This window comes from Rhipicephalus microplus, chromosome 10, assembly GCF_043290135.1.
Source record: "Rhipicephalus microplus isolate Deutch F79 chromosome 10, USDA_Rmic, whole genome shotgun sequence".
Classification (NCBI taxonomy): domain Eukaryota; kingdom Metazoa; phylum Arthropoda; class Arachnida; order Ixodida; family Ixodidae; genus Rhipicephalus; species Rhipicephalus microplus.
Window position 1 is genome coordinate 64,092,605 of NC_134709.1, and position 27,014 is coordinate 64,119,618.

Consider the following 27,014-nt stretch of genomic DNA (forward strand, 5'->3'; position numbering starts at 1 on the left):
TGGTAGACAAAACATCTTGGATGAGAACGCGGGCGGTACAGGCAGCTGATGGTCGAATATGGTGAGCACTGGCAGTACGAAGGGACAGCCCCTTTGGCGTCGTGGTAACCTTCCGAAGCAAACGGCAAACTTTTAAATCAATTACTGAAACGGCAGCACCAGTGTCCACAAGCGCAAGGGTACGGTAACCATCCACAAAAACGTCGATGACATTTCTCGGAGAAATGCGAGGACTTGATCCTTTCGATGACGACGCAGTTCGTGCCTCCGGAACTGCGGCATCTAGATTTCTGCGTCTGAAGGGCAGGTTCGACGGCACATAGGCGACAGGGAGCGACGTCGGGGAGATGGAGATCGGTGACTGAGTGGGGGAGGGCGGTCGGGTGAAGAAAATCCTTGTTGACGTGCCGTGTTGTTAAAGCGCCGAGAGTCGTGTGACGATCTTTGCATGGTGTCGCTCTGAAGGAGAGGGCGGCAGCGGCACAAGCGAGCCACATGTCCTGCGTAACCGCAAGAATAGCAAATTGGGCGGTTGTCTGCGGTGCGCCATGGATTCGGAAACGCTGCAATCGGCTGGCTGAACGGAACTGGTGATGACCGAACAGGGATCGGCGAGGTAGCATAAGTGGGCTGTCGAGGTGCTCTGGCTGCAACGACTTGCGCATACGTCAAGGGTGTGACCTCCAGAGGTGGTGAACGAGCGAAAGGCAAAGCGTCCGCTACCTCATCTTGTATGACGTGCCTTATGGCCGGTGCCAGATGATCTGGGGCCAAAGGATGCGTTTGTGCTGGCTCGGGCGCGCTCGATAAAATGGAGAGCTGCCGAGCAACCTCCTCACGCACGAACTTCTTTATGCGAGCCAACATGTCGTTCTGGTCTCCGAGAGTCAAGGCCGCGATCGAATCACGTTGTTCCAGAGAGCGCCGTGTTTGGGCGCGTTGCTTGAGCAATTCGTCAAAACTCTGGCACAAGCTGACGAGTTCGGCAATGGTTTTTGGGTCCTTGGCTAGCAACAATTGAAATGCGTCATCGCATATGCCCTTGAGGATTTGTTTGATTTTGTCGGCTTCGAGCATCGCTGGGTTTACCCGCTTGCACAAGTCAACAACGTCTTCAATGTAGCTGGTAAAGGTCTCTCCTGGCTGTTGAGCGCGCTCACGAAGTCGTTGTTCTGCGCGGAGTTTTCGCACAGCAGGGTGGTCGAAGACTTGCGAAAAGGAGGCCTTGAATGAATCCCAGCTGGCAATGTCGGCTTCGTGATTGCGCAACCAGAGACTAGCGACGCCGGACAAGTAACAGCTTACATAGGTCAGCTTATCCGCATCGTACCACTTGTTCGCTGCGCTCACCTTTTGGTAAGTAGCCAGCTACTCCTCGACGTCTTGGCCGTCAGTGCCGCTGAAGATCGGTGGGTGACGCAGTGGCCACACGCCGGGACATGTAGAGGCGGGAACTTGCGAGGTACCTTGGGTGGAGGGTTCTTCCGGCATTGCTGGCACTGCAGGTAAGGTGCGACTTCGTAGTTCCAGCTTCGAAGACTACCCAGCACCTCCACCTAATTATAAGGGGGTTTATTGAATAAAACCAACTGCCTGGTGCAAGAGGTGTCAGTCGCCGTCACGAGCTCTGCTCTTCGTCGTAGTCGTCTTCTAGGTGCTCCGACTATATACTGTCTCTCTCCTTCTGCTCCACTACAATATATATATATATATATATATATATATATATATATATATATATATATATATATATATATATATATATATATATATATATATATATATATATATATATATATATATATATATCCCCGAAATCTTTATCTTTTTCGCGTGCCTTCCCGGGCATCAGTACGTATTTAACATCGAGTAGAAGGACTTGGAAGGGGAAAGAGCTTTGCGGATTGTGGCACGCTTAGAAGAAGACGCGAGCTTTGCTGGGTACACGTACCGCTAGGCGTGGTACACCTAGGGAGAGATGAGGGCAGGATGGATCGAACTGACGATTATATGATAGTCTAGGTTATCGCCTCATCTCATATACGAGTAATTTCAAAAGGGCGTTTGGTGTCAGGGAATTCGAACGGTCTATCAATGTCGATCGGCAGAATGACTCAAATCTGAGCACCCATGCGATAACGTAGCTTTATTTTACAAAAGGGTACTTCAAAAGAAGAAGAATTAAAAAGAATTGGCAGATCCCACGTACAGTTGGAATTAACAATATGCGAAGCGCGAATGAGAAATGTTGATATGTCACTGTTAAATTAGCACATTATGAAGTGGAGGAAAACGACGCAGTACACGACTTCCGTGTCATGATTATCATGTTTGGATGTGTCGTTTACCTTCGTCTTCTATTCATGTCACGTCATAAAAAATTTAGTAAATGTGGAGCTAGCCAAACGGCCGCGAGCACGCTATCAGCATGGTATGTTGTCCTTTTATTAAATGACACGCTTGTCAGCCTTATCTTGTTTGCGCCAGTGATATACTTTCGTCACCCATTGACGTCACATAACACCGAATTTGGTATATGTGGAGCTAGCAAAACGGCCGCGAGCGCATCATAAAACTCCAATGTAGCGTTGACGCGCACGCAGGCTATAGACACAAAGACGCTACGTTAGGAAAACGCGAACATTCTACAGTCCAATGCCAGGCGGGACCGGCGCGACCAGCGTCTGTCGGCGCGGCCCGACGCCAACCGGCGCGAAATGCGACATGCATCATTTCGCGCCGATGCGTTACCCAGACAACACTGTCTCTCCCTTTTTATCGGGACGGAGGGACACTGGACGCCGGAAGGGCGCCTGCGAGTATATGGCCAGACCGGTGCCTAGCGTGGCAACGCCGGCGTGTCGCGACGAAATGAACGTCTGTGATAACGCGCACCACGTCACGTCCAAATGTATATGCGCCTTCACTGTGGTATGTAGTCATGGTCTCGCATGACACGCATCTCCTGATTATCATGTTTGCGCCAGTATCATACCTTCGTCATTCATTGACGTCACGTGATACGAAATTTGGCATATGTAAGCTAGCGAAACGGCCGCGAGCGCATCATGAGTGTGGCATGAGTCATGTTGTTACATGACACGCATGTCATGATGATCATGTTTGGATGTGTCATTTACCTATGTCGTCCGTTCGCGTCGCGTAATACCGAGTTTGGTGCATGTGAAGCTAGCTAAACAGCCGCGAGCGCATCATGAGCGTAGCATGTAGTCATGTTACATGACACGCATATCACGTTTACCATGTTTGCACCAGTATCATACCTTCGTCATCCATTCATGTCTCGTAATACCAAATTTGGTCAAAGTGAAGCCAGCGAAGCGGCCGCCAGCGAATCATGGGCGTGGCATGTAGCTATGTTGCTACATGACATGCATCTCATGATTATCATGTTTGCACCAGTCACATATCTTCATCATCCATTCACGTACTGTAATACCAATTTTCATATATGTGACGCTAACGAAACGGCCGCGAGCTCATCATGAGCGTGGCATGTAGTCATGTTGTTACATGACATGCATGTCATGATTTTCGCATTAGGGTCAGTCGCTTGTGTTCAGCATGCAATCATGTCATATCATACCAGTTTTGCAACATGTCATGTGAACGAAGCCATCGCGATAGCTGCAGGACCACGAAATGTGAATCATGACACTCATGACATACATGTCGTGATTTTCATGTCATGACTAGTCAAATATGTTCTTCATACAGTCATGTTATGCCATAACAAGTTTGGTATCGATACCATTATCTTAACGGCCAGGAGAGCTAAAAGTCGTAGACAGACAGACAGACAGGTAGGTAGGTAGGTAGATAGATATATAGATAGATAGATAGATAGATAGATAGATAGATAGATAGATAGATAGATAGATAGATAGATAGATAGATAGATAGATAGATAGATAGATAGATAGATAGATAGACGGTCAAGATTTTTGCATCAAGGAGTAGCTATTGATCCCCTAGTAGCGATTCACGAGCTAACGCGCATCTGATTGACGAATGAGTATCAGTAATATTGATTAATATATTTGCTTTAGAACGCGGTTCAAGATGGAAGGAAAGCCCGCCAAATTGTAGTGCTGGCTGCGCTATCTCGCGGCCACGAGGAAGCTGCTGCACAGCCGATGCCACTACCACAAAAAATGGTGACGTCACACTGGCATTTCTTCTGCTAGGAGCGCATGTACAGTCTCTCCCTAGGGGCTTCGGAACTAGGTCATTGCAACAGGGACATATATGGAGCCATATATAACTATATAAAAGAATCAAACCGGCTACCATGCTAATCTCATAAGTATATACTCATTACTTATTTTAGTGATTAGTCTATTTCATATAATTTACTGTATTTCATTTATTTTGTATCCCACTGCCACGGGATTCATGGCCGATCCTCCGTGGTGGGTTGAGCCATTCCTCTTGGGACCAACCAACCAACCAACCAACCAACCAGTCAGTCCAGCTGCGTCTTCGAAGGTGTAGACATGCCTTTGTCGCCAACATCATCGTTCCTGCCATCGTCGCGGTCAACATCGGCAAGTGATGATGACAGCAACCTGGAATTGGGTATCGCCGCGATTTGCGACGATCCTTGCTAAACAAGCTCCGCGTTCAATGCAATGTATTTATCAGTCCCGGCCGTACTGTCGGAGTTCAGGAACACTAACTACGCACCTCATGTCATGGACGTTTGGTGCTGCAGGGCACACGGTAGGAATAGCCCCGGCCTCGAGAAGAGGCCTCGTACTGCCTGTGAAACCCAACTAGTTCGCCAAGACAGGATTTACTCTGTAGCAGATGGCCGCAAAGGGAAGGGAGCAAAATACAGCTCTTCTTCACAGGTGTCCAGCCCCTCTGTCCAACGGCGAGTACGAAGTGAACCCACTGGCTACGTTGAGGTTCGTGGCTTGGAAAGACATGAACGTCAGGTACTTTTTTCTTTTTCCGCGCCTCGGCGTGCAGGTTCTCATTACGCAACAGTTCTCCGACAATCTGGCATGTATTGTCACTCTGAATGATCTTCCTCACATGCAGTGGAGCACAGCGCAAATCAGTCGATGTGACACGGAGGATCGCATACACGCTTCAACACAGCAAGGAGAGCCACTAGTGAGAGAGAGACTGGAAGTCGGCTCCATACACACTCGGGGATCGTCGACGTCATCGTTTTATTTTATTTGTATCGTTACTAGCGTATTATGTATCGTTACTAGCGTATTGTCACTCAGGTTGGTATTTGTTGAATGTATCACACCGAACACGTAGCACTAGTGTCAATGTCGCAGGGCAGTCTATTTTTTGTTTTTTCTCCTTAGCCTTTCTACGCTGTTTGACGTCGAAATAAAATAACTTAGACGCGATGGACCCTTTTATAATTTAGTTATGAAGACCTATGCACATCAAGAGATTGAATGATGGGCACATCTCGATCTTGAAATTTGATATCAGTGCTCCTTTAAGAAAGGATGGCACTGGTATTTCCTTACACCCTATAAACAAAATTAAATAGGCATCATTAAAAAAGAAAACAACTATTTAATAACACAATATATTACTCGCTTATTTACATCATTATCTGCATTCCCATTGGTAGAGAAGTTTGCTCCATTATATATACAATACTCTGGGTGTAGCACCATCTTCTAGCTGCGAAGCAAAGCTCACTAATATAAAACTACAGCTGATAAAATTGTTAGGCTTGCTAAGTCATATATAAACATTTTTAGAGATGAGGTAGAAGCACTAAAAATATTAAAAAACTAAATGTCATGCACTTCTGCTTTCTAAGCAGAAAGCAGGACCTCAAAAACAGCGAAGGTATTGTTACAGGCGAACAAAAAATACAACGCATCAAAATCACTATGTAAGGACTATTCGAGGCCACAGCGTTTCATAAAAAGGTAACGTATATACTGGGGGACTTCGTTCAGTGGAACATTACACACTTGATTAGCGTTAAAAGAAAACAAGATAACACATACATCAGCACAAAATAAAGTAGACTAACAATACACAAGAAAATTGTTCGAAAAGTCTTGCAAATAACAAATGCACACACACACGAGAGAGCTTCCTTGATACGAAGCGTTGGCACTATTCATGTCCAAAGGCAGCCGGATGTGCTAGGGTTTCTTGTGTGTATTATCTTGGTGAAACGTTTTGTTGATATGAATGAAGGACGTTTCGGCTTTGCTCTCCACCACCTCTGGAGGCACTTGACCACTGTGAGATGAGGCACAGGTGGTGACGGTGATAGCTCAATGGATGAGGACAATCCACAAACCGGTTCGCATATAGACAGACCATCATATAGTCCTGTAGGTCTGTGTTCTTTCTTTATGTGCGGTCTGTGTGTAGGGCCAGCCAGCTGTACGGTTTTCTCACTGTGATCCATAAGCGTGGCGACACAGCCTCCTCTCGTTCTCTCTCTTGACACTCTATGACCTCATCAATGTTTTCATGGTGCAGAAGCAAACCAGATGGTAGAGACCAGTGCCGCTACTACGAGTATGGCAACAACAAGGTAGATTCCGAGCATGAACCGTCGGAAGCCACCTCCCTGGAATGGAAAAGTCTTGCATTATAACACCACTTGTTGCTACATGCAATATGCCTCCTTCCACATTGTGCACTTTTAGAGCTGTCAGGAATGTCAAAAACGCAATTACTGGTCAAAAGCAGAATGTATGTGGTTTTTTTTTTTTTCAAAAATAAATTTAGTAGCAAGTTCAGCGCTGTGCCTTCTTGTACTTTTTGTTCATTTCTAACCATGTTGAGATGCCAGCTATCCTACAATTGGTTAAAAGCCCAGCCACAGAGCTACTCTTCAACAAAACAAAAATGCCAATCAATATTGTCATATATTTTGGGGGCTCTTTTAAACAACTTCATGATTACCTTTTCAGAAATAAACATGAAGTAATGATACTAAGTATTACAACAAAAGCTGTGGATTCTTAGACATGATTTCGATGCAAAACATCAGCGAAATGGATAGAGACGAGTGGCTATAAAGTATTTCTTTTTCAGGATATGGTCACTCGAAATGAAAGTTGCCCTCAACTGGCTGATCCCGATCTAAGTTTGATATTTAGACATGGAATTCTTTTGCATCCTTGAATATGCCAGTACCTATAAAGAAAATGTGATGTTATCGCCACTTCTTCCATGTCTCATGATGTGTTAAAAAACTAAATCAACCAATACAATACTTTCTTACTTCAATACAATACTTTCTTACTTTCTACATCGTAACTCTGCAACATAAGAAATTAAATTTTAGCCCACAAAATACTTATTAGACCATCATAGAAGATGCTAAAATAATCTAGAATCCTTATTGTGTTACAAACATCTCGAAAATTGAAAAAATTCAGCATTTACTAGTCCGCTTTATATTCAATAAATATTGATAGGCGTTTTCACCCTGTGTGCACTAAGTACAGTTGCCTATGATCCAGGCTCGAACGAAATACGAAAGACCTAAATATTCCCACCTGATTAATATTGACAATGTCCATGTAACTTATGCTGACTATTTTGATACTCTTCGTGAGGAAACTTCTAGACATCGTCATTCAATATTCATCCGTGCTCCTGCTGTTTTTCCTGATTGCTACAAGTATAGCTTTTTCCAAGAGCTATAAACGAATGTAATTCCTTCACCAAAGAAACAGTTTCTTTCTCATCCACAGATTTATTCCTGAAACCCACAGCTCATATTCTCCTTTATAGCTAACAAAGTTTTATTTGTGGGTACATGATCTTGCACATTTAAATTTGTTATCTGGTTGCATCTTGTGGTATACTACTCAATACTGTTTCTTTATCAGTAAGTTCCTAATATACATGTTCATTTTGTTCTCATTTTAAAATGTTTCTTTTTATGTTTTTGTTTCTGTGGTGCTCCTGCTGTTTTTACTGATTGTTATAAGTATAGCTTTTTCCAAAAGCTATAAACGAATGTAATTCCTTCACCAAAGAAACAGTTTCTTTCTCATCCACAGATTTGTTCCTGAAACCCAGAGCTCATATTCTCGTTTATAGCTGACAAAATTTTATTTGTGGGTACATGATCTTGCACATTTCAATTTGTTATCTTGCTGCATCTTGTGGTATACTGTTGCATCTTGTGGTATCTTGTGTAAACATTTTTTTTTTTTCACAAAGAAACATTTTCATTCTCATCTACACATTTATTCTTGAAACCCACAGCTCATATTCTCGTTTATAGTTAACAAAGGCTAACAAAGTTTTATTTGTGGGTACATGATCTTGCACATTTAAATTTGTTATCTGGTTGCATCTTGTGATATACTACTCAATACTGTTTCTTTATCAGTAAGTTCCAATTACACATGTTCATTTTGTTCTCATTCTAGAATGTTTTTTATATTGTTTTTTTCTGCCCCTGTAATAGCTTTGTGTAAGGGCTGACAGGATCTGTACATAAATAAAATAAGTAAATGAGACCATTGCATAAGAGTCTCATAATGTATTCTCATACCGGGGCATCCGTTGCTGGAGGCTCCATATCGAGGCCTGGCTCCACTGCGTGAACACCATTCGCAGCTGACCTGTCTTGCATCTTTATGTCATTGGAAGCCACTTTGAAGAAATGAAATTAAAAGTGGAAGAGAGATCATTTATCACTCTTTCACAGACACTGAACAGCTAAAAAACAATGGTATCAAAAGCAAGGATGATAATGCCACAGCAAGCAGAGAGACTTATCTAACGCTGTTGTTTTCCAGTCATTGTCATCTGGAAACCTACCAAAAGAGTGGAAAATGGCCAAAGTCATTCCAGTCTACTAATTGGGTAGCAAGAGTTCACCCTTAAACTACTGCCCCATTTCCATCACATCAGTGCCTTGTACGATCATGGAGCATGTCATATACACTCATATAATTAGCTCCCTTGATTGAAAATTTTTTTTTCACCATTCTCAGCATGGGTTTCGCAAGGGACTATCCTGCGAAACACAATTAGCTGCCTTTCTCTATGACCTGCACCTCAATCTAGACGCGAACACTCAAACTGATGCAACTGTTCTTGACTTCCCAAAAGCATTCGACAAAGTTGCTCATCAATGCTTACTACTAAAACTCTCCTGACTGAATCTAAACCCCGCAGTTCTAACATGGATTGAGCAGTTCCTCACTAACCACCTGCAGTCAGTGCACGTCAATAACAACTCTGAGCCTCTTTCAGTAGAATCCAGCATCCCTACTTTTTCTAATATATAATAATGACCTACCATTGCATGTTACTAGCAAAATTCCCATGTATGCCAATGATTGCGATATTTATCGTTCAGTTGTTAACATTACTGACTAGTCTGCTCTTCAACAGGACTTGCAGAACATTAAAGACTGGTGTCGATCAACACTGGTTAATGATTTTAAATACTGGTAAATACAAAACAATGTTTTCTCGCAGTCCTAACCCGTTAAAATTCAAATATAAAATAGCAAACCAGCAACTAGAGACCATATGCCAATATAAATACTTAGGTGTGACGATATCGAATAATCTCAACTGGTGTGCACATGAGAACAACGTTATTACATCATCTAACAAAACATTTGGGTTTTTACGATGTCATTTACAAAGCACTCCACAGCATGTCAAGTTACTAGCTTATAAAACACTAATACGGCTCAAACTAGAGTACGCATCAGCCATTTGGGATCCTCGCCAGGTATTCCTCACAAACGCCCTTGAAGCTTTTCAGAATCGTGCCGTTCGTTTCATTCATTCCATCTTTTCATTCGATATCAGCGTAACATCCTTGAAATAGGAATCCGGTTTACAAACACTTTTTAATCGATGCCACATTGCTAGTTTATGATTATTTCATAAATTCTACCACAGCGCACTGAATCAAGCACCGTATATTTTGCCACCATCACGCATATCCTATCACATTGGCCACCCCTTAAACGTGGCCCGTCCTCATGCTCGCACAGTCACCTTTGCATCTTCTTTTTTTCATCGAGCAGCCAAGGACTGGAACGACCTTGCACAAAAAGTCGCTAACTCAAGCCCTACTGCCTTCATTGAAGCGATCACATCATAGTATACCATATAATAAAGTGTTCAACCTGTTCTATATATTGCAACCCACCCCTTATGTAATTCCCCCTGGTGGTGTCGTTAAGAAACGAAAATGAAAGTGAAAGTGATAGTGAAAGAGACAAAAACTTAAAGAATGGCACCAAACTATACCTAAAGCATCGCTGTGGGCAAGTGACATGATAAGAACACACTAATTTCACTGAAAGCTAAGAAGAATAACATGCAACACTGCATGTTAGAAGGGCAGATGGTTAAGGGAAGAAAAACATAAGTTTATGGCAATAAAATACTCTGCAGCATGTTGTATGTATGTGCAACATACTATATAGCATTTTACTTGGTGTTACAATAAAGCCCACAAAACATGAAATTATCTATCGTGACTTCTACAGTGCGCTATTGTAGGACAGCGCTCTCAAAGATACCTTGAGAAAAACCAGCCATCCACTAGACTGTAAGGAGCGTTTGGCTTTTGGGTTGTGATATTCTGCAAAACTGCAGGTGTCATTGTGCTGTTGTAGCCTTTTTTGAAGTTTTATGTTTCGCTGATAGAGATCGAGTCGCAGTCAGTGCAAGAAATTCTTTAGTTCACTCTCTCTGTGAGGGCTTGTTTTAAGCAGCAGGTGAAAAATGCACTAATGTGTTCATAGGCTTGCGAGCCACTCGAACGGCTTCTTTTCTTACGACACAAGAAATAGTTTCTCTGGTGCCTCGGACATGGGAGAGAGGCACTTCTGTGGTGGTGTTAATTGGGGGTCTTGATATTCAGTTTATCAGCATGTGTAACTGTGCTTTCTGATGAAATCACTTACTAGAAAGAATCTCGGATAGTTGCTATTTGTAAAGTATGTGCTAACAAATCTGTAAAAACATTCAATATATAGCAGTTTTAGATGGAAAGAGTCTTATGGTCAAGCTCAATAATGTGTGCGGCATAACCACCCTTACAGAGCAAGTGCGCCCCTCTCTGTCCCGCCTCACAACGTCAAGGCAAGCAGCATCTGCTAGCCCACTCCCTCCCCCCTCTCTCTCTTCCAGGCATGCCTTCCAGCGGTGCTTACATACCCATTGCGCATGTGCGTCTCCTCTTCCAATCACGTCTTTCCTACACTACCCCCTCTCTCACCTCGCAACGCCGACCCAGGCAGCGTCTGCTAGCGTACACTCGCTCCCCACTCTCTCTCCTCTGAGAATCCCTTCCAGCGATGTTTACACCCCCTTGCACAAGCACCCCTATCAACCCCTTGTATGCACCCCCCTATCTCGCCTCACAAAACCAACGCAGGCAGTGTCTGCTGGTGAGTTTCTTGATTGAAGGAACTGACTGGTCATGCCGCACAATCGTTTACTGGCCACCTCGTATATATCTGCACTGGATCTTGACTGCCAAGGTAGTGCCAGTGGAAGAGTTTTCCTATGCATTGTTGAACAATAAAAAATTGCAGCATGCATATAAACTAAAATCGGACTGCGGGTGTTTGCGTCTTCTGTCTCTCATTCCCCATTAGCAGCGATTGGCATGTTCTAGTTGGAAACACCGGCCCACCACTGCGTGCTTTGCACCTCCCCAGGTTTGTCTCCTGTAAAGGCCATGATAAACGCCAGAGTCAACGCCACCAGCAGGGTAAGCGTTAGCACCCGCTGCTTCACATCTACACATGGTACCCATTAGCGGGTGATGGTATAATTTTTCCTTTAAACCACAGACCTACACTCTTAATTTATTATGATAATCACCATCAGCCTGACTACGTCCACAGCAGGACAAAGGCCTCTCCCATGCTCTGCCAGCTAACTCGGTCCTGGGCTTGATGCTGTCACTCTATACCTGCAAACCTCCTATTCTCATCTGCCCAACCAATTTTTTGTCTCCCCTTCACTTGTGTGCCTCCTCTGGGAATCTAGTCTGATCTTTAAGGACCACCGGTTATCTTGCCTTAAATACCATTTTAGGTTACAGTCGTGAAATGAAGTTAAGGGGAGCACTGCAGCTAAATTTTTTTGCGACCCCTTGCTTTTGTCATGCTTGAACAAAAACATGCGTCGAACGTCAGTATGAGAAACTGGCGTGTTGCGTCAGTGGCAATGGAACGCTTCGTGCTAGCCACATACCTGCCAATGAGTTAGTGTGACTGTCACTCTGTCTCAGCAGGAGTGCTGAGTGTTGCATTGAGGGGCCTTAGACGGGCACCATCACGATGGTGAAGTGGGAGACGTTTCGCACGAACTTCTTTGGCTGTTTTATAGCTCAGCCAGTAACTGAGACAAAGGCTCAACGATTTGCAAATGTTTCCTGGTGGTGGAACTTGGTGTCATGTTCGGGTAGGTGCTATCACCCCCTGTAAAGTCCTTTGTGCCTCGCAGCACGCACATGTCTTGCAAATAGGCCCCATTTAGGTTGAACCACCGAGCGATAGGTGGCACAGTGCTCACGCAGGTTCACCATCATCATCACTCTGGTTAGCATGGTAGGGCCAGCAGAACCACCTGGCTAGGTGGCTGCACAGAAAGCATGAGCTTTGATTGAGCATGAGCTTTGAGAAAGCATGAGGTTTGATTCGGCTGGCAATATCATCGTATGTAAAATGAAACTGAATAAACTTTCACGATGTTTGATTTGGTTAGAATGCACCTGCCGTGTCCGTGTGCTTTCAGAGCGGTGCTCTCAATGCGAGATCTCAGACGTTTCACGTTCGTGCGATAGGAGGGTCATGTGCATGTACTATGCAGGTGATATGTTTGAGACGGGTATGTGACGTTCGTGTGACATGTGTGTGGCTTACCTTTCTTAGACATGAGCGCAGAGTGGATCTGCATGATGATGTGCACTAGTACGTGGAATCCAACAAAGGCCGCAAGGATGTAGATGAACCAGTCGGCACCCTTGAGCTGTGCCTTCTCGAGAGCCGCAGCGAAGAATATGGTGGCCACTGCACAATGCAGAAAGAGCGAAAATCGCCATCATTATGGTTATCTTCATCCTCAGCCTTGTCCTTATTGTAATCCGTCACTAAATCCCAGTGTGCGACAGTGCAGCCTTAATGAGCCGTGCAACACTTTTTCAGCATGATCAGAAAACAGTGCTGTTCAGTAGCAGAGACTCCTGAGAACATGCCAGCCAAATGTTGTAGCGCAGCTTGTGGCCTGGCATATACAATCAACTCTAAAATTTAGCAAGCAATCACTCAACAGCTGCTCTCTGTACAAATGATGCCGTAAACCCAAATGATCCTGCCATAAATGCAAAGTTCACGGCCACTGGCTGATTTCAAAAGTCCGAGCAGCATGCTTACTGTGGCCACCCGCTATGCCAAGATATGCTTTAGGGCTTGCTCATAGCCACACTAAAGGTATGCGTGCGTTCGAAAAAAAAAGCAAAAGTGCTCAAAATCAGGAACCACACTGTTAAAAGTGAACATTGCTTCTTGTCATACCCCCCCCCCCCCCCCCATGAGCATAGCTCTAAATGAGCTTTATGGAATGAAAAGAAAGAGAATGCACTTGAGGCGTGCGAGAAATATCTTTAACTACACTTTTACTAGACAGATTCTAGAAATATTTTATGACAGTCAATTCGTGAGGCAACGAACACCTTTGAATAAACCATTCGATGATTACTACTCGGACAAGCGCTGCAGGACCTTTTGAATTTAGGTTTCTTTACGAAGTGCGAGATCACTTGAGAAATGTGCTAATTCTGTGAGCTCAAATGCGAGGCCCTGAATAATGCTTCTAATAATAACCTGACATACGTAATTGACTTTGTGATTGTTATATTTTCGTGGCTCACAGCGAGATAATGGGCTTGAGTACATTCCGAGACAAATAGGGAGAAGGAACAGGCTTTTAGTTTTTGAGTGTTGTGGTTCCTTAAGGTTACAGTATGATGAATTGTCGTTGTCTGTTTTCAAGATAGCCCTTACATATATATATATGACAATATCTGCTCAATCTCTCCATTGCTATGGGACCCTTACGTCTTATAATTAAAGAGTCATTTAGGTAAGTTTAGTAACTATAATGATTGTTGTGAACTCCTGCACTTGCTCTAATCAGTGGAATCAACGTGAAATCTGACAAAACCTTAATTGAAGACTCAAAGAAGCTATTAGAAATGACGTGTAAAATTTTTTAAAGCACCCAGTGTTGGAGATTGCTTCAGCAAGAACACTTACCTGCCACAATTTGGGCAGCGTTTCCGTTGAACCAGTGAGCCCAATTGAAGATGTACCTGTTGTCTTCATGGGGATGGCACCGAAAGAGTGCCATGATGGGCTGGAATTATCCATTTCGATTGAAGTTGTAATACTCAATAAGAGATTAAGAAATATTCAGAAGGCATTCTTATTCTTCAGACTCAGCATCACTAAGATTTAAGAGGTCATATTATGCGTATAAGTGCCCAACAAGTACAGAAAGCTTTTTAAATTATGAACTATCGAAATAGGCAAGTCAGGATAGCAAGTGTTTTATTATTAGTTTACTATATTCCAGTAAATATATGAATAAATATCTGCAATAACAGTTGCATACCTATAAAACTATCATGCTAAGGTCTATAAAAAGTCATCATTAAGGTCTATAAGAAGTCATCACTGTTTTATTTGTTTACGACATGTACAAAGTCAAGTAAACGGTTGCCTTCGCATCCCTTGAACCTAGTGTTCAACAAAAATAATAAAAAAGAATGTTCAGTTTAGAATGAGGCTTCATTGCATCTAAAAATCAAAGATAAAGACAACCTTATTCTTGGAGCCATTGTTGGTTAGAAAAGTGGAACAGTTTAAATTAATGCTTTGTATGGTATCGAATTCCTTAGTCATAGTTGAAAATCCAAAAAACAAAAATCATGATGACAAGTGAAAGTACTCGTGTAACATCTGCAAAACTAAATTTTACAGTACCTATACAGTGCACTAAAAACTAGTTAAAAACAAGACATAAGTAAATTTTTGATGGGGTTTCCAGAAATCGTGCAAGAAAACTCACTTACCTGGAGGAATCCTAAGACTGAGCAAACAATGCCCAAGATTGGATGAGGATTTTCGGTCTGCAAGGAAACGCGGCAACAAATCAATCAAAATATCATGTACCTCGCTCATTTAAAATATGTTTTTTGAAATTCCTTGTTATTTTTTGTTGTTGTTGTCAGGCATACCACCCTATATATCCACCATGCCATTCCATATCTTTAATCTCTTCAGTATTCTCACATATACGACTCCCCTCTGTAATGACGTCTTGCCTTGATGGCAATGCTAGTTAATTAAATAGATACGATACTCAATCTAGCTTGTACATAGCATTCCATGACAATATAAGCAATTCCTACAGAGATGAGCACAAAAAATTACAAATGTGTTATGCAGTCACACGAGATTCAATACTGCTCCTCGGTGTGCCAGAGCAATGACAATGAATTATTTTATTAACGTGTAACTAACCAATTATTTAAAACTAGCAATAATGCTATTAAATACTACTAGTTTGTTATAGAAGAAATATACTTTTCATGCATAAAAAGGGCCAGTTTCAACTAAATGTAACACACTTTCATCGAAACGGATAACATAGCTATGGTGACAATTAAACCAATGTTAGAAAAATTTGCAGTCACTTCATCCAACCTAAGCTGAACTGCCTCCAACAAGTGCAATATCATTGACTGTGCAGACGGAAACTAGAGGTAACAGCGATGTTTCAACACGTTTCCCAGTGCATACAAGACACAACAGAATAACACCGCATTTAGAATTCAAAGATTTTCAATCCAATATCTGCAATACTGCAATACCTTCCTTAGCAGCCCCCCGTTGAATCCCCCTTTTCATAAGAAACTTGAAGAAAATGTAGAAATTGCTGCGATGGCTCTTATTATGTAGCATAAGCCCCAAACTTAGCAGCATCAACTTATCCAGCCATCGAAAAATGAAAAAAAAAAGAAACACAAAAAACATTGATGGGAAAATATTCAGCTATGTTGGTCGGATAACTGCGCATGATATTTTTGTGCCGCAAGAGAAACTTGCTGTGGCAACTTATTCATGATCTAGTAAGCAAATACTGATAAGCAATTCTATGAATGGTTTCTTTTTTTATATAAAAGTCTAGCGCTAATTGAGCTGAGAAATATCTTTAGGACAAAGTAGTGTAAGTGTGGCTTACATTCCTTATTTATTCCCAATAACCTGTGGCAAAAAAACAAATAAGAAAAGTGGAAGAGCAATTTTTCAGTACCCAAGGAGTAAATTCTTCTTTCAGTAACAATGTCTGTAATTACAGCAATGATCAAAATTTTCAGTGAAATTTTGTAAAATCTCTCTAATGCTAGTAATACTTCTCAAACACGATTTCTCAAGTCGATGAAAAAATGAGTCTTTGACAAGTGTCCTGTCAACTCACCACGCTCCACTGGCCGACCCTGTAGAAGATCAACACAAGGGCTGCGATCATCATGGTCACTGCTAGCATCATCAACACACGATGGAACTAGAAAATTGAAATGAAAAATAAGAACACAGCTGGACAATGGGGCAAAGCTGAAGAATTTATTGGTTAGGTCAAAACTAATTCTGCTGATTGTTCATTGTTACTCATTGAAAGACAACCAAGGACACGCATTAAAAATGTTCTGACAATTTCATGAATGCACACTGCAATTGTCAAGCACCAAGTAGTTGAAGACTTTTGGAGGGAATTTATTAACTGTAAAATGCTAATATTAGTACATAAATATGAATAAAATTAGCCATGTAAAAAGTATTAAGGAGAGGCACAATATGTAGGCTCTGTTCTACAAGCTCTCGCTCTATGCCGCAAGCATTAGTTGTTATAGTGTGAAAATGAATACCCACTGCAAATGTGCATCCAACAAATTCTTTATTTCTTGTCGGCAATATCTTCCAACAAAACGTTGTATGCTTACTATAGATATCTAAATGACCCCAGCGGATGACCAAACTGAGCAATACATGGCAGATATTATTTGTAGTTTTTGCAAGAAGAGCTGAGGTTATAAGATAAAATAAAAGAAAACTTTAGCAACTTGTTTACTATGTTCACTTTCGTTCTCGTTGATCGTAACTCCTAGCTTCAATAAAGACTATAAATTGACTTAACTAACCTTTCCTTCCTTTTGTTATTTATTGGTTTCGTGTGGCTAGTACTAATAATAGTCTGCACCTTATATCACTTGCAGTCCTTTTTGCGAATTGCCGGCAACGCTAACCACTCATTAGTGGACTCATTATCTGAAGAACAGTTTGTACAGAAAGGAAGCTTACAGCAAACCATGGCTTCACGCCGCATACTGTGGTGGCCTCCCAAACATTCTTGTAGTGCCTGGCAAGAAGGATGCCCACGCTGACAAGCAGTATCCAGGCAACAATCATCAAAGAGCCTGAAAAGGATCAATAAGCAAGAAAGAACAGTTCTAAATATATTTAAGTAACACAGAAGCTATTTCCAATAAAAACTGTATGAATGCTAGCAGCGCAAGTGCTCTTTAGTCAGTGAGGAATCCTTTAAAAACTGATTTATCTCGAAAGGTTACACTTTGTGAATGATTTTCAGTCATCTTCTCTTTCTAGTGCCCCAATTATGAACAAACATGTCAATCTGATGTAGGAATTGGTGCAAACTGATCGACAGAGCTTGTAAGATCGCCAATGCCACAGGGGCCCTGCCACAGGGGCCTCCACATTCACCGGAAAAAAATATTTGAAATATGGTTTTGCACTCATTCATTCAGCAAGCAGAAGAAAAGAAGTTGGCATATCTGTAATGAAGCTAATTTCAATACAGAGTACGGTCACTGCTAATGAGGACGATGCATTTAAGAACCATCCGAGTCACTTTTACTGTCACAAGCAAGAGATTGCCATAAGCGGGTGACAGCGCGATATATTAACTAATGAACTACGGCCATGATCTGCACCAGCATTCTGCATACACATTAGCAGAATATAACAAGCTTTGCGAGATTAGATCAAGTCTTATGCAGCTCGAGGGCATCTGACTGAAATCGGGTAGTACGTGTGAGTATCCCAAAAGAAAAAATGAAAAACTGGTTGTCTTTGAATTCGGCTGATATGCAGTTTGTACGGCACATTGAAAGCCAGTGGTTCATTTAGAAATGAACAAGCAAAGCAAAAGGCACATCCTTACCATGAAGCTTGATGAAAATGTCAGAGCCAGCCCCGCCCAAAGCAACCTGCATGGCCTTCAGGTTTACAGGTGCCTTGGTGTAATCCCGTTCATAATGTTCTTTCTTAACTGAAAAAAAAAAAAGGAATAGAAAAGCAGCAAGCGTTCGTTTATTTTCTCAGTGATTCCCTCATTCCCTCACTCCCCTACTAAAAGAACCTCAAGAGCCCTGTAACAGTGTTTCACAGGAGGGGTTGGGGAAACGAACATTTCAGTTGGTGTTAAGTAACTATTGAACAGAATCTATGTCAATAAATATCTTGATAAAAAATGACTTTATTAAGGTGCCTGGTGCGCATCCAAGGGTATGATATACAGCAGAAACATTGCCAAAGTGTTGCGAGAGGCAACGAGCATTGGACAAATTATGCAGGAAGTGAATAAATCTCTGATACACAAAAAGCCTACCTTGCGAGAATGTGCTATATTGGAAGACTTGGTGCACGTGTTCACTTCACCTTTATATTACACCCAAGTAGTGTGAGTGGAACGAGAATATTTTTTGTTCATTCTATGATATCACTCAAGATCTCTTCTGAGAAACTTGAATTTGGGTAAGTTACATTACAATGGGGTCACATTAGCATTCTATGTAGCAGGCAGCATGAAATTGTAATGGCTTGATACATTGTGCAAGACTGAGGTGATATTGTTATTATTAACATATTTGTATGCTGCAAACTCATGCTGCCTATGAAAATAAATCAAAGATGCTTGTAAGAAACAGAAAAAAATAATTTTATTGATGTCGTCAAAGAGTTTTTAACACGAATGTGTTCTATGCCAAAGTCCACCCAAGACTTCACCGATGGATTTCTGTCACAGAAACGGCGCCAAAAGATATGCGCGATAAGAAGAAAAAGATGAAAAATATTCCAACGGGAGTCAAAACAATGATCTCTGGGTCCACGACAACAAATGCCGGACACGCTGTCCAATGCACTATGGCATCCTACTTTGTTGACTCTAAAAATACACCTTTTATATCTACCGTTGTCCTATGGAAGCATTCTTGGCAAAGGGCAGTAATGCATCATGGCCTTGGCATCCGCAACAATTCCATCAATGTGTCGTTTCTAAGCGTTCCTCCCATTTGGGGTGTTTCCAATAGGAGAAGATGATCACTTTTGTCAACACCTTGACATGCCCCAGGTGGCGACCTTACCCCAAGCCTCGGCGTAGCTCTTAGCATCCATCCATAGAAAAAATAGCTCTGCAATCCAAACAGCAATGCACCTGCATCGCCTGGATGTAATTCCACCTTCCCCACTTATGCTGGCCCCGCCAATAATCCTGGCCGCACAAGAGGAAGAGCGGGAAGAGAAGACACGCGCTGCGTTTTCTTCTGGTCGGGCAGTTGCGTTCAATAAATCTAACATGCTGTGATTTGGGACCTTAGCCGAAGTTCGGTATCCAATAAGTCACGTTCACACGTTCTTCGGAACGTCAGATCAGGTTCTGTGATTCTGCTTTTACCGTTAACTACTAGAGCTACCACAAGCACCTATGACTGCAAGGGTTTGTTTAATAATTATTGATGCATGTTAGTCATCGGGATGAAGATGTATCACTATGCACCTACGTGCAAGCATACACGTTAACTGGTGCTATACCTGTTAAATACCAATAGCGATCGCACAAGCTCTTTTATATCAATGTAAGGTAAACATTAAACTATTGTTTGTACGGACACGTTTTACTTTCGCATTTTACTGATTTCTAGAACAGAGGGATGGACCATGTTTCTATGGCACTTGCGTTTAGGTTAATGAAATTTTATGGTCAACTTTTAAACTTAGGTGCAATGATGCCTTCTGTTAATTGTGCCTTCCCAGAATAAATCGATGCTCTATGCTTTCATATGACATTTAAAATTGACAATTATTTCCTTGTAAGTTTATTCCCCGCACACATTTTACTCCACCTTCGTACACCTAATGTACCCATAATTTATCCCTATTGTTATTCTTGCTTAAGCTCCTTTTGTTCACTTGAATTTGTATTTTATTGATGTTGTGGGGTCAACTTCGATTTCTAATCACATGACATATGATAACTATTTTATTTCACTTTATTTCTGATTCAAGCCCACATTCAATTAACTTTGATACTCATCCATGAGATGTGGGTATGTGCACATGACCTCCTTTGGTCACACTTGTGCTCACAGTGCTGAAGACCCATTTTCGGCCAAGAGCCGTGCTAGGCTTCTGAATTGCTATACTCACCATCAGTGTTTCCCTCAAACAGTCCAGCTGCCAGGAGCAAGTGGTAACTGTTGGTCGCAGTGTTGAAAGTGGTCTTCCGCACACTCGTCACGTGAGCGCGGTGCCAGGAGCAACGAAGCATGCCATCGTGGTAGTCGCGCTTAACAAACGTCAGGCCGGGAGTTTGCTGAAAATGAATCACAAGAATCGAAGTGCAGCTGGACGTGTAGTGCAGAAGTGGAAGAAAATTTCATGCAAAAAGAGATACACAGACAGATAGAGACTGCTAGGACATATCACTAATCACTCAATGGCCAGCATTTCACATTTTAAATTAACCGAAGAATTAACATAGCCAGACACTTTCAGAACACTCTTATCCATGAGCAAGGCATGAACACGATGACCGACGTGAGCGAGAATTAGGTCATTATGAATTGAGATGATATGAAACCCAATGCGTACACACTGCATTTTGCAGCTTTCGTGTCACTATAACTGCCGAGCTAGGTCGACTTAAATAACAGGCTAAAAGTTCTCGAAAACCAACAACCCAGTTTCGCTTTGGAAAGTGATGGAACGAGTTTTGTGTACATCAGGTGTCCACCCTCACCATTCGGATTCGTCTGTATGTCTTCCATAGCTATAGACACTTTTATAAAGAGCATAGAAAGAGATAGTAGCCCCCCATGCAAGGTGGCAAAACATTGTCCTATGAATCACCGCCCTCGCACTCATTTCATTCTATGTCCCTGGAAAGCGAAAATATGAAGTCCACGGTGAAGGCAAAACTTTTTTGAAGTTGAAGTAAAGGATAACACTTGAATCACATACATTCCACATGCTAAAAAACACCACTGCGCACAAAAACATTATTAAGTTTCACGGGTGGCAGAGCTATGACAATCCACCAAACTCGCCAGCCGTTACGCAAAAATCGTGCTCACTCACACTGGCAATGAGGATGTTTTTCTTGCTGTCAGTGTTCCAAGACTCTCGCATTGACATCACTCCTTTGTTGCGCAGACACTCCACCACGCTTGCCATATCCTGGAAAGTGAGAAGAGGAATAGAGCCGTATCACAAACTGCACTCTTTCCACTTCAAGTATACAGGCTTTAAAGAAATCGTGCCAAATATCATTGCAGTGACTTTCAATGTAACAAAACCAGCCTTAAAGCACACTCAAACCTCAACATAACAAAGTGGCTTTTTACATGAAAATAAGTTTGTTGTATCCCCCCCCCCCCCCCCCAAAAAAAAAGCAGGATTGCTCCTCGGGTGACTGGTTTTTCGCCGCCCGCCGGAGATCTACGCTTTGCCGCAGTAGGGTTCCTCGATGCGCGTTCCTCTCCGCCGCTGTCGCGAGCATCGAGAAAACCTATATCATAGCCAATCAGAGCGCCATGGGGCGGTGACATTGCTGTATCATTGGGGAAAGCAGTGTCACATTACAGCTATATGTGCGGGTAAGCGCGAGATGCCCCGCCTTCTGGGCTGTACAGACAACCAAGAGAGCCGCGTTGTCAGAACAGATGTGCCCACTCACCGCCTCACCGCTTTGAAAAGCTTGTTTGGCCTCCTTGCCGCTTCTCCTTAATGCCGTTGTTTGCTACTTTGTGCCAAACTGGCTACTTTGTGACCCATTTGGCAACGAAGCTTTTCTGTTGGTGCCATGCCTATTCACTGGCAATCTTTAAATATCGGTTTTATTTACTCTAGATGGTTTTATTTACTCATCATTGAAAACTCTGCTCATAACATCGCTCGTGTTCTATTAGGCTACAACTTTGGTGATAATGGCAAATGACATGACTACTTTGGCTGCATTTGACTCGAGTTCTGGCACATTTTCATTTACAACCCGGGAGCAAGCCTTAACTCGCAACAAACTTCGCCTAAAAGCTGCGCATGCGCACCATGCTGGGCGTCTCGGAGATGCCGGCGGCGATCCACATGTTCTCGTGGCGCGCAGGTGCAGTGAGCTCGTAGTCAACACCGTCGCCGCGAGCGACATAAGTGAGCAGCAGGGAGCAGGTGCCGCGGGACAGGCAGCCCTTAGGTGTGCCGAAGCAGCCCATTGTCTGGCCACAGCCGGAGTACGCCGCATTGGTCGCCGGTGTGGTTGCTGCCTCCTGCAACACAGTACACAGTGCAGAGAAAGAAATCATTACTAGGCAACAAAGGTTGCCCAACCAATTATTATTCTGTTTTATTAAAGGAATACTCAACATAAAATAGAAAAATTTAGGAGAACATCGAAAATCTACTTGGAAGACGTGACTGCGCTGATAAGCGGAGTTCATTTCCAACATTTGTAAAAAGGTTGGTTGCATTTCCGATGAATGCGGCAGCCACACGCTAGCACGAGCCGGAATATCAGTCGCCGAGGCAGATGCGGAGTGCCCGTTTCTCTGTTGACTTCTTACTGCACAGTGCTAATGGTGCAACGTGTGTGGTTTAATGCTTCCCACCCACTGCAATTTGATGACTTAGTGCGCATTATCAAACCAAGTGTAGTTATCGGTACTGAATCATGGCTGAATGAAGACGTGGCAAACATCGAGGTATTTCCAGATAACTTTACGTGTTACAGGAAAGACAGGAACTATCATGGAGGTGGTGTATTGATCTTGGTAGATCAGCACATTTCGTCTGTAGGCATAAGCACTACACACGATATGAGTGAAGCTGTTTGGTGTCAGCTTAAGCTCTAGAATAACAAATCACTATCAGTCTGCTCTTTTTATCGACCATCAACTGGTTAAACTAAGGAATTTAGTGAATTCACTGCTACAGCTACAAAAATCGCCTATGATTACGTGGTTATAGGTGGGGATTTCAACCTGCCTGATATTGACTGGAATGAGCAACCAATAGCTTCAGGAAGTTCTCTTAGTTTTAAATCTTAAATGGCTGATTTCATGAACCTCTTGTCTTTAAAACAGACAGTGTTGAAACCAACTCGAGGAGGCCATATCCTTGATATATTTTTCACAAATATGCCAGAAATGGTAGAAAACACTGAAGTATTACCAGAGATAAGTGACCACAAGGTTGTGCTAAGTGATATAAATATGAAATATACGAGTGCTTACAGTGAAAGGAGTCGGTGCATGTACAATTACGCATAGGCTAATGTCCAAGGAATCAACACTGCATTAGAAGCATATTTCATTGTTCTCGAATTACTTGCCGACGAGCATTCAGTAGAAGAGCTGTGGAATTTGTATAAAGAGAAGATCCTCGAGCTGAGAAACCAATTTGTTCTGTCATGGGTGCTGACCAGAAGGCTTAATAAAAGTAAACCATAGTTTTGTAGAGAACTCGACGTTTTGGTCAAGCTTAGGCAGAGAATTTACCGTTCATTTAAAAGAAATCTCTCGGAAGAAAACTCTTCCAAACTGAAGCTGGCAATGCATTAAGTAAATAATGCTACAGTCAAAATAAAAAGAGCCTACTCTAAAACAATTGAACGTAAAACAACGCACAACCCAAAAGAGCTTTGGAGATATTAAACGAAACAACAAAGACAACATTTCAATTCCCGCTTTGACCAGCGGTGATATTATCGTGAGCGATGCGACAGAAAAGGCCAAGTTGTTCTATTTATATTTCACGTCAGTGTTCTCAGCCGCTACAGACCCCCAAAAAGACTTAAAAATGTTGACACATGAATCCACATGCATGCCTGATCTACTACTTGAAGCTCGTGGCATTGAATTACTACTTAGAGATCTAGATTGTGCAAAAGCAGTGGGTCCTGATGGCTTGCCTAGTTTTATGTTGAAGTCTTCTTCCCATGCAGTGTCTATGTACTTGAAAGTTATTCTTGAAAAAAACGTTAAAACAGAGTTCTCTTCCAACTGATTGGAAAATGGCATCCGTTGTTCCTATACATAAATCTGGCCAACGCAATGCTGTGAATAATTACCGCCCCATCTCACCCACTTCTCTGTGCAGTAAAATTCTTGAACATATTTTATATACTGTGATTGTAAAGCACATAGATAGTGATTCCTTATTCAACTCAAACCAGCATGGATTTAGGCAGGTGCTATCATGTGTGACACAACTGGTAGAGTTCACCCACGATTTAGCATCAGCACTGGACGACAAATTTTCGTTCGACTGCATTTTTCTCGACTTTCAAGAAGCGTTCGACACTGTTTCGCACTACTTATTGCTGCAAAAACTAACCAGTTTTAATATTAATCCCCAAGTTATTACATGGATTGCTGAATATCTACATGAGAAGCGACAATATGTACAAGTTGTATACGGCGAAGTCTGATACTAGTGTTACGTCAGGGGTACCTCAGGGATCAGTTCTGGGACCATTACTTTTTTATTATATATAAATGACATTAACGAAAAGTACAATCCCATATTAGGCTGTTTGCAGAAGACTGCATTTTATACCGTTGGATTACCTCTGAAACTGACTGCTCCGTAATTCATAACGACCTATGCGCAATATACGCGTGGTGCCAGTGATGGGAAATGAAACTGAATCTTAAGAAAACTGTATGTATGAGGTTTTCCAGAAAAAAAAAAAAAACAGGTGAATTTGAATACACAATAAAAGGCTCTCATGTAAAAATGGTGCACGAATACAAATACCTATGTGTTTTCTTCTGCCCCTCTCTATCATGGAATCGGCATGAGGATTACACTGTAAATAAAGCTTGTCGGAGCTTAGTATTCTTAAAAAGAAACACACGTGCTTTTCTACAGCAAACCCGGGAGGTAAAAGGCATACGTGAGATCAGTACTGGAGTACGCATGTTGTGTGTGGAACCCCGCAACATCTTCAAATAAAGAAAGATTAGAAAAGGTTCAGTCCATGGCGGCGACATATGTGTTTAATGCACCTATGTATGACAGACAATTCAGTGTGACGGAGGCTAAGCTGAAGTTAAATGGAAGTTTCCGCAGCACCGAAGGGCATCATTTTGACTGAAGCTATTGCATAACATATTTTATTCACATACTCGAATTGCCGTGATGTATACATAAGCCGGCCTCACTACATTTCAGCCCATGTATGACAGACAATTTAGTGTGACGGAGGCTAAGCTGAAGTTAAATGGAAGTTTCCGCAGCACCGAAGGGCATCATTTTGACTGAAGCTATTGCATAACATATTTTATTCACATACTCGAATTGCCGTGATGTATACATAAGCCCGCCTCACTACATTTCAGCCCATGTATGACAGACAATTTAGTGTGACGGAGGCTAAGCTGAAGTTAAATGGAAGTTTCCGCAGCACCGAAGGGCATCATTTTGACTGAAGCTATCGCATAACATATTTTATTCACATACTCGAATTGCCATGATGTATACATAAGCCGGCCTCACTACATTTCAGCCCAAGTATGACAGACAATTTAATGTGACGGAGGCTAAGCTGAAGTTAAATGGAAGTTTCCGCAGCACCGAAGGGCATCATTTTGACTGAAGCTATTGCATAACATATTTTATTCACATACTCGAATTGCCCGTGATGTATACATAAGCCCGCCTCACTACATTTCAGCCCATGTATGACAGGCAATTTAGTGTGACGGAGGCTAAGCTGAAGTTAAATGGAAGTTTCCGCAGCACCGAAGGGCATCATTTTGACTGAAGCTATTGCGTAACATATTTTATTCACATACTCGAATTGCCGTGATGTATACATAAGCCGGCCTCACTACATTTCAGCCCATGTATGACAGACAATTTGGTGTGACGGAGACTAAGCTGAAGTTAAATGGAAGTTTCCGCAGCACCGAAGGGCATCATTTTGACTGAAGCTATTGCATAACATATTTTATTCACATACTCGAATTGACCGTGATGTATACATAAGCCCGCCTCACTACATTTCAGCCCGAAATGATCATGAACACAAGATAAGAGAATATAAACGCAATACATCATTTTTCAGCAACTCTTTTTTTCCGAGATCTATAAGTCAGTGCAATCGACTTCCTTCCACAGTTGTAGAAATTTCTTCAACGGATGTGCTCTTTTCTGCAATAAAAATTCTTGAATCTTTCGACCCCTAAGCCCTATACAGTGCAGTCCACTTATAACGATATCGAGAAAACCTAAAAATATGATCGTTATAACCGGTGATCGTTATATCTGGACTGCCGCCAAAAAATCGTCGCCGGACGTACCTTTTGTAGCTCCAGGCTTCATTTCGCTATTTTCACCAATTAATAAATATTGTAGATAGTAGGATGTCAAAAACAAGACTTTATTTCTTACTCCGAAGAACGCATCACGGGTTCGCTGAGGAAGAGAGACTGACCGACGGCGGGGTGGGAGCAGTGGGAGGAAGAAAGCACAGCCAGAGGTACACAGCCGGAATGCCAACGAGGCCCCACCCCGATGCCGCCGCGCCGCTTTGCTTTTCGCTTTTTTTATTTTCTCTCTCTTTCCCGCTTTCGTTCGGCAAGCTACGAGTAGCTTGCCGGCTTGCCGTTGTAGAAGGCG

General features: G+C 42.3%; 1 protein-coding gene across 2 annotated transcripts in view; it reads right to left on the reverse strand.

Annotated features, from left to right (window-relative positions):
- Positions 1-5,548: 5,548 nt before the first annotated feature.
- LOC119181635 (putative ferric-chelate reductase 1 homolog) overlaps positions 5,549-27,014 on the reverse strand; it is an 87,448-nt gene continuing 65,982 nt past the window's right edge. For both annotated transcript variants that reach the window (XM_075875764.1, XM_075875765.1), the window contains exons 6-16: positions 22,445-22,660; positions 21,477-21,575; positions 20,547-20,712; positions 18,280-18,387; positions 17,397-17,512; positions 16,516-16,602; positions 15,107-15,163; positions 14,289-14,388; positions 12,897-13,043; positions 8,540-8,640; positions 5,549-6,592 (exon numbers count right to left, since the gene is read on the reverse strand). In XM_075875764.1, the coding sequence (XP_075731879.1) occupies positions 6,491-6,592; positions 8,540-8,640; positions 12,897-13,043; positions 14,289-14,388; positions 15,107-15,163; positions 16,516-16,602; positions 17,397-17,512; positions 18,280-18,387; positions 20,547-20,712; positions 21,477-21,575; positions 22,445-22,660 (1,299 nt within the window). In that variant the 3' untranslated portion in view covers positions 5,549-6,490. The remainder of the gene's footprint in view (positions 6,593-8,539; positions 8,641-12,896; positions 13,044-14,288; positions 14,389-15,106; positions 15,164-16,515; positions 16,603-17,396; positions 17,513-18,279; positions 18,388-20,546; positions 20,713-21,476; positions 21,576-22,444; positions 22,661-27,014) is intronic.